The sequence below is a fragment of the Astatotilapia calliptera genome, chromosome 16, assembly GCF_964374335.1.
Source record: "Astatotilapia calliptera chromosome 16, fAstCal68.1, whole genome shotgun sequence".
Taxonomy (NCBI): domain Eukaryota; kingdom Metazoa; phylum Chordata; class Actinopteri; order Cichliformes; family Cichlidae; genus Astatotilapia; species Astatotilapia calliptera.
The window spans coordinates 7134238-7142952 of record NC_137437.1 but is presented as its reverse complement, the minus strand read 5'-3'; the positions used below and the strand labels follow the sequence as shown (position 1 = coordinate 7142952).

At 45.1% G+C, this 8715-nt stretch overlaps 1 protein-coding gene across 1 annotated transcript; it reads right to left on the bottom strand.

Moving 5' to 3' along the window:
- Window positions 1–5177: 5177 nt before the first annotated feature.
- Window positions 5178–6095, bottom strand: LOC113007317 (olfactory receptor 6N2-like). The gene has a single exon (XM_026143747.2). It carries the CDS (start codon window positions 6093–6095, stop codon window positions 5178–5180), a length of 918 nt encoding a protein of 305 aa, XP_025999532.2.
- Between the last annotated feature and the right edge of the window lie 2620 nt (window positions 6096–8715).

Sequence of the window (8715 nt, the reverse complement as noted above, 5' to 3'; positions counted from 1 at the left end):
CGAGACAGATAAATATGAAGGCATGCCGGCTCGGACGTCGCCCGGATCAACAAGGTCCGCGTCAGGTGTTGAGGAACCAGGGCACCCTGACGAAAAGTGGGCTACTGGAACTGGAACAAGAAGGCATCGGTGGGCAAGAGACGAAAACAGGGCGTTGTTGGAATGCTACTACGCAAGTAACCCCGGCGGAAGGGGCTACATGAATAGGATGAGGGACCTATGGATTCTTCGATACCCAACATCCACAATGATGGCGAAACAACTAGTAGCTCAGTGTTCCAACATTCGAAAGAAGGGACTGCTCTCACAGCTAGAGATTGACGGGGTACAACACAAATGCTACGGCAAGGAGGAGTCAGGACGCCAGGTCAGGGGGGCGATATCATCACCCCCACCCGAGATTGGGTACATAGCCCCAAGTGCAATAGGAGAAGGATCGTTGAGTGCGAGAGGAACTGACCTGAAAAATAGGATCATGGCCAAGCTTGAAACCTGGATCCCCCGTAGCCGGTTACCAAGATTACGTGAAGTACCCTCAGAAGGTCTGCTAGATGATGTTAATGCAGCACTACGGGCAATACCTACAACCACGATTACCGACACTAACAAGCTGATCTACAATACGGCAGCAGTGATCAGATGTGATGCTTGGCTACAAGTTGAACAGCGACAAGGGGCAGTACCCTCCATGGAGAAGGAGGCTAGAGGGCAAGATCAAAGTAGCACGGAGGGAGGTTAGCCAACTAACGGAGTTGCAGAAAGGTGCGACAAATAAGGTGCCTAAGAAATACAGCAAGCTGTCCATACCTGAGGCCTTGGAAACTGCCAAGCAAAGACTCACAGCCTTGGCCAGCCGCTTTCAAGCAGGAGAATAAACCAGCTGTTCTCCACAGAACCAGCAAAGGTGTACTCTCAGTGGCAAGGGAACAATAAGAGAACAGCACCACCAAGGCTGGAGATGGAGCAATACTGGAAGAGCATATGGGAGAAGGATGCAACCCATAACGGCAATGCTCAGTGGCTAGAGGATCTGAGGGCAGACCACAGCGACCTCCCTGAACAGGGTCCAGTAACCATCACAGTGGCAGATATCCAAGAAAGGGTCTCTAGTATGAAGAGTTGGACAGCACCAGGGCCCGACATGGTTCACGCCTACTGGCTGAAGAAGCTGACTGCACTCCACGAGCGTCTGGCAGCACAAATGAACCAGCTGCTAGTTAACGAGAGACACCCGGAATGGCTAACTGAAGGCCGGACGGTCCTGATCCCCAAGGACCCCAAGAAGGGACCGGTCCCCTCCAACTACCGACCAATAACCTGCCTCAGTACTACATGGAAGCTCCTGTCAGGCATCATATCGGCTAAGATGAACAGGCACATGGTTCAATACATGAGCGGGACACAGAAAGGAATTGGCAAGAATACCAGAGGCGCAAAACACCAGCTACTGGTAGACAGAACAATCAGCCGAGACTGCAAGACCAGACTGACCACCCTGTGCACTGCCTGGATTGATTACAAGAAGGCCTATGACTCAATGCCCCACAGCTGGATACTGGAATGCCTAGAATTGTACAAGATCAACGGGACCCTAAGAGCCTTCATCAGGAACTCAATGGGGATGTGGCGTACAACACTAGAGGCCAACTCCAAGCCCATAGCACAAGTCACCATCAAGTGCGGGATCTACCAAGGAGATGCTCTGTCCCCACTGCTGTTCTGCATAGGCCTGAACCCCCTCAGTGAGATCATTAACAAGACTGGCTACGGATACCGACTACGGAACGGAGCAGTTGTCAGCCACCTCCTGTACATGGATGACATCAAGCTGTATGCCAAGAGTGAACGAGACATCGATTCACTGATCCACACTACCAGGCTATACAGCAATGACATTGGAATGTCGTTCGGACTGGAGAAATGTAGCCGGATGGTAACAAAGAGAGGGAAGGTAGTCAGAACTGAGGGGATTGAACTACCAGAAGGCAACATTGCAGACATAGAGGACAGTTACAAGTACTTGGGGATCCCGCAGGCGAATGGGAACCATGAAGAGGCCGCTAGAAAAGCTGCAACCACCAAGTACCTGCAGAGGGTCAGGCAAGTCCTGAGGAGTCAGCTGAATGGTAAGAACAAGATCCGGGCCATCAACACGTACGCCCTACCCGTGATCAGGTACCCTGCTGGGGTAATAGGCTGGCCAAAGGAGGAGATAGAAGCCACTGACATAAAGACAAGAAAGCTCCTTACCATGCATGGAGGGTTTCACCCCAAGTCCAGCACCCTGAGGCTGTACGCTAAGCGGAAGGAAGGGGGCCGGGGACTGGTGAGTGTCAGCACCACAGTCCAGGATGAGACAACGAACATCTCAGAATACATTGGGAAGATGGCCCCAACTGACCGAGTGCTCAGTGAATACCTCAGGCAGCAGAAACCCAAGAAAGAGGAGGGAGACGAGGAACCATCATGGAAGGACAGGCCCCTGCACGGTATGTACCACCGGCAGATAGAGGAGGTGGCTGATATCCAGAAATCCTACCAGTGGCTGGACAAAGCTGGACTGAAAGACAGCACAGAGGCACTAATCATGGCAGCACAAGAACAAGCTCTGAGCACAAGATCCATAGAGGCTGGGGTCTATCACACCAGGCAAGACCCCAGGTGCAGGCTGTGTAAAGATGCCCCAGAGACAATCCAGCACATAACAGCAGGGTGCAAGATGCTAGCAGGCAAGGCATACATGGAACGCCATAACCAAGTGGCCGGCATAGTGTACAGCAACATCTGTGCCGAGTATAACCTGGAAGTCCCGAGGTCAAAATGGGAGATGCCCCCAAGGGTGGTGGAGAATGACCGAGCTAAGATCCTGTGGGACTTCCAGATACAGACGGACAAAATGGTGGTGGCTAACCAACCGGACATAGTGGTGGTAGACAAACAGAAGAAGACGGCCGTAGTGATCGATGTAGCGGTTCCGAATGACAGCAATATCAGGAAGAAGGAACACGAGAAACACGAGAAGCTGGAGAAATACCAAGGGCTCAGAGAAGAGCTCGAGAGGATGTGGAGGGTGAAGGTAACGGTGGTCCCCGTGGTAATCGGAGCACTAGGTGTGGTGACTCCCAAGCTAGGCGAGTGGCTCCAGCAGATCCCGGGAACAACATCGGAGATCTCTGTCCAGAAGAGCGCAGTCCTGGGAACAGCTAAGATACTGCGCAGGACCCTCAAGCTCCCAGGCCTCTGGTAGAGGACCCGAGCTTGAAGGATAAACCGCCCGCAGGGGCGTGCTGGGTGTTTTTATATATATATATATATATATATATATATATATATATATATATATACATACAGTGGGGCAAAAAAGTATTTAGTCAGCCACCGATTGTGCAAGTTCCCCCACTTAAAATGATGACAGAGGTCAGTAATTTGCACCAGAGGTACACTTCAACTGTGAGAGACAGAATGTGAAAAAAAAATCCATGAATTCACATGGTAGGATTTGTAAAGAATTTATTCGTAAATCAGGGTGGAAAATAAGTATTTGGTCACCTCAAACAAGGAAAATCTCTGGCTCTCACAGACCTGTAACGTCTTCTGTAAGAAGCTTTTCTGTCCCCCACTCGTTACCTGTATGAATGGCACCTGTTTGAACTCATCATCTGTATAAAAGACACCTGTCCACAGCCTCAAACAGTCAGACTCCAAACTCCGCCATTGCAAGATCTCATCCCGTGGGGTCAAAATGATCATGAGAACGGTGAGCAAAGATCCCAGAACCACACGGGGGGACCTGGTGAATGACCTGCAGAGAGCTGGGACCAAAGTAACAAAGGTCACCATCAGTAACACACTACAACGGCAGGGAATCAAATCCCGCAGTGCCAGACGTGTTCCGCTGCTGAAGCCAGTGCATGTCCAGGCCCGTCTGAAGTTTGCCAGAGAGCACATGGATGATACAGCAGAGGATTGGGAGAATGTCATGTGGTCAGATGAAACCAAAGTAGAACTTTTTGGTATAAACTCAACTCGTCGTGTTTGAAGGAAGAAGAATACTGAGTTGCATCCCAAGAACACCATACCTACTGTGAAGCATGGGGGTGGAAACATCATGCTATGGGGCTGTTTTTCTGCCAAGGGGACAGGACGACTGATCCGTGTTAAGGACAGAATGAATGGGGCCATGTATCGTGAGATTTTGAGCCAAAACCTCCTTCCATCAGTGAGAACTTTGAAGATGAAACGAGGCTGGGTCTTCCAACATGACAATGATCCAAAACACACCGCCCGGGCAACAAAGGAGTGGCTCCGTAAGAAGCATTTGAAAGTCCTGGAGTGGCCTAGCCAGTCTCCAGACCTCAACCCCATAGAAAATCTGTGGCGGGAGTTGAAAGTCCGTGTTGCTCGGCGACAGCCCCAAAACATCACTGCTCTCGAGAAGATCTGCATGGAGGAATGGGCCAAAATACCAGCTACTGTGTGTGCAAACCTGGTAAAGACCTATAGTAAATGTTTGACCTCTGTTATTGCCAACAAAGGTTATGTTACAAAGTATTGAGTTGTGTTTTTGTTATTGACCAAATACTTATTTTCCACCCTGATTTACGAATAAATTCTTTACAAATCCTACCATGTGGATTCATGGATTTTTTTTTTCACATTCTGTCTCTCACAGTTGAAGTGTACCTCTGGTGCAACTTACTGACCTCTGTCATCATTTTAGGTGGGGGAACTTGCACAATCGGTGGCTGACTAAATACTTTTTTGCCCCACTGTATATATATATATATATATATATATAGAGAGAGAGAGAGAGAGAGAGAGAGAGAGAGGTAGCAATTGATTAACTAAATTAACTAAATTATTTTTTGCGCTTACAACCCACAATAGTAAAAGATAACCTGTGACAAAAAAGGAGGAAAAATGTGAAACGCAGGCATATGAACTGCTTAGACTTCAAACATTACCAGCAACAGTTTAACAAATTGTTTATCTTTGTTTTATGACCATTATGTTTTTCGTCTTGTTGTCAGTAGAAGGACAGAGATCAACGTTTATATAAATGTTGATCTCTGTCCTTCTATCTTGCATGTCAAATCAGAGATAAGAAACTCTTTTATCTAACTCACATTACAATGAAATCCCATACATTTGATAATGGTGCAGTAATACCAGTGTTGTTAAACCTGACACAACAACATCTTGATGTGTTTAAAAATTTCATTCACTTTGAGTCCATATATGATTGGATTTAAAAGAGGATGGAATAAAATTGACTGAAACGTCAATGTCAAGCGTACAGTGTTTGATAGATCAGATTCCAGTCTAACTATAATTATATCAAAGAAAAAAAAACAGGAAAAGTTGATTAACACCAGCAAGTGGGGTAAACATGTCTTTAGAGCTTTTCTCCTTGTTTCTCTGCAACAACTGTAAGATATTCTTAGAATTCTGATATATGAAAAAAGTATGAAAAGCATTGGTAGAAAGGCAACATTTATCAGCATGACCACACCATATACAGATATTACAACCGAGGGCACACACTGAAGCCTGTAAAATGAATTGTTACAAAAAATTCCTGTTAGAGTAAAACTACAGAGTTTTACATTCGAATACAGCACAAATGACACTGCAATCTCAAAAGCAGGTATAAGCCAAGCTAAAATCACACATACATAAATAGTTATTCTATTCATAATAACTGGATATTGCAGGGGTTTGCATATAGACACATACCTGTCATATGCCATTGCTGCCAACAGTAAAAACTCTGACCCAGCTGAGGTGTAATATGAGAATCCTTGGAAGAGACAGAGTGGATACGATATAGTCTGTTTTTCAAACAAAACATCAGATAAGAGCTTTGGATAGATAATCATGCTGTAAAGAACAGAGTTGATTAACAAAGCTGCAATAAAAATATACATTGGCTCATGAAGGTTTTTGCAAGTCCAAATAAGGTACACTATAGTGGAATTAAAGCAGAGTATCAGAATATATAATGTGAATATAATCACAAAATAAAGATATCTGTATTTGTGCAATTCTGCAAACCCACCAAGAGTTAACAATGTTACATTTAATTCAACATCCATTAAATAAACAATGCTTTAAAGTACTGTAGTAATATATTTCCTGCACTGAACTAAGAAGGTAAGTAATTGTCTCTGTTTTGTGGCTTTGTTTTATCAGAAAACCTCCCATCCTCTATGGGACTCATTAAGTTCTCTACTAACATGTAAACAACTTCAGGGAATCAGACGAATTGATGTTTATAGCCCTATGCACTTCATTGTGTTTGCCCATCAATTTTTTTTAAACCCCTGGAACTAGTATAGGCTTAGTATAAAAGCAAAAAAGCCACGGAAACCACGGAAACCACTACTGCCTTCACACTACATTTTCTCAAGTCTCAAGGTTATCACGTTCATTCATCCTCATGTTGTTAACACTTGATATAGCTATATCTATCACTACAGTCATCTCCCTCTGCTTGTCCACCACTATTGCGTCTGGTTGGATAGATATCACCAGTTTGTCTGTCTATATCAGGAAGCCCCAGACTTAGCTTGGTCATTTTCAGCTACCTTGGGTGATGACCTCTGGACTTCAAGGACATATGCTGCACAAATGTTAATTGATATACTTCTGGCCACCTGGTTATGGTGTTCTACTGTATGTGTGTTCTGCTTGCTAGCATCTTGCACTGTACTCTTATGTGCTAGAGTGTTTCAGAGGCATCTTTGCACAGTCTGCACCAGGGGTTTTACCCGTTGTGGTAGAACTAAGTGTTTATGGATCTTATGCTTAGAGCTTGTTCCTGTGCTGCCATGATTCATACCTCAGTGTTTTGTCTTTCAGCCCAGCCACTGATAGGAGTTCTGGACGTCAGCCATGTCTTCTATCTGCCGGTGGTACATACTGTGCAGGGATCTGTCCTCCCATGATTGTTCGTCTCCTTGCTCCTCTTCTCTCTCAGGTTTCTGCAGGTGTTGATTGCCCAGGTATTGTTCTTCTCATTCAGCTCCTTACAACTTGCCTTAATCTTTGCAAATATTTGGTTGTTGCAGATTTCCTCATGGCCTCTTTAACCCTCTCAGGCTCAAATTAAGTTTTAGTTACAGGAAAAATCTGATATTTGGAGAAAATTATCATATGGGGTAGTACAATAGAATCCTGACTTTTTTTTAAGTGAGACCTTCACATGCAAGGATTTCTGGGATGTTGCGGATTTACAACATTGGCCCGGTGTGGTAAATTGACACTGAAGACTGAATATGATATGAACATTAACTTTATTTGTATACAACTTTTCAAAACAATGTAACAAAGTGCTTTTCAGTAACAGAACAACAACAAAAACAATATGGGATCCAAATCCAAAATCTCAAATCCTCATTGAGTAGGCCATGTTGGCATGTCACTTTGTGGTGTGGTACTCCAAGAAACAGTTTTTGTCTTTCGTAAAGCATAGAAGTACTTTGCACTTCAGGCAGGCCATTTGCATGTAGCCATTCTTGCACAGTCTGCAACGTCCACGTTTCTCAGCATGAATGGGAAAATGATTGCATCGGTCGAGTCTGACGTCAACCGTTGGTGCAACGATCCGCTGAAGTGGAGGTGGAGGTGGGGCAGCTTGATGAGATGTTGGATCATCTTCCAATGACGGTCGTCCTCTTTTCCTGCTGTTCAAGTCACAAACATGTCTGCTAAGTCTACTCCTCCCATGTTGTGGTTGTACACCTTGACAATGTGGGGTATTCCTTGTTCTCTTTCGACCACCTTCTGCATCTCTCAACAGCTTCAGGGCCAATGAAGGATGATGCCAGTAAAACTGCCTTGTTATCATACCACTTCACAATGGACATCCCACTTGTCTTTTCATATTCCACTTCATACGCACCACGCCCATCCTTTGAGAGTTCCTTGTCACTTTTGGGGTACATCCACAGAGACGGTTACGATTGATGGTAGCAACTGTTAGAATTACCATTTTCTTCAGTTCCACAATGAGTTCAGGGGACGTGAACCAGTTGTCGAAGAAGCACTTGTAGTTTAGACCTTTTGGAACTTCTGACACGAGACGAAGCACAACTTCTCCGGCAACACCAAGTCCACGCTCATTGGTCACAGTGCCTTTTCCAGTGTATACTTCAACGTCATAGACTAGTCCAGTGACACCTGCACGAGTGAAGACCTTGATTCCCCATTTTTGCGGCTTGTTCTTGATATAGTGTTTCATTCCAATCTTTCCTTTGAAGGGGATCATCTGCTCATCAATGGAGTGGTTCTCTTCTGGTTCAACCTTGAAATAGTTGGCACGGACTTTCTCGAGTACTGGTCGTACCCAGTGTTGGGGAGTAACGGAATACATGTACCGCCGTTACACATTTAAAATACAAAATATGAGTAACTGTATTCCGTTACAGTTACCGTTTAAAAGTGGTATTTAGAATACGGTTACTGTGTTGAAATAAATGGATTACACAGCGGTATTTTCCTGCTTCATATTGTCACGGGTCAGGACTGTTTGGGTTTTGTTTGACAGCTATGTTCTGTTTTTCCAGGCGGCAGCGTTACGGTTGCCGTGGTTACAGGGTGACGCGCGCTCTCTCTGCGACTGTGTGTTTCCTGGGTGAGAGAGCGCTTTTTTGTTGTTGTTGTTGTGCTAAGCTAAAAGGTAGAGTGTTACAGGCATAGCCCTAAAGAATGTAG

What these genes read in the sequence shown, in the direction of transcription:
- LOC113007317 (XM_026143747.2), bottom strand. Translation starts at nt 6,095, where the DNA reads ATGGATGTTGAATTAAATGTAACATTGTTAACTCTTGGTGGGTTTGCA.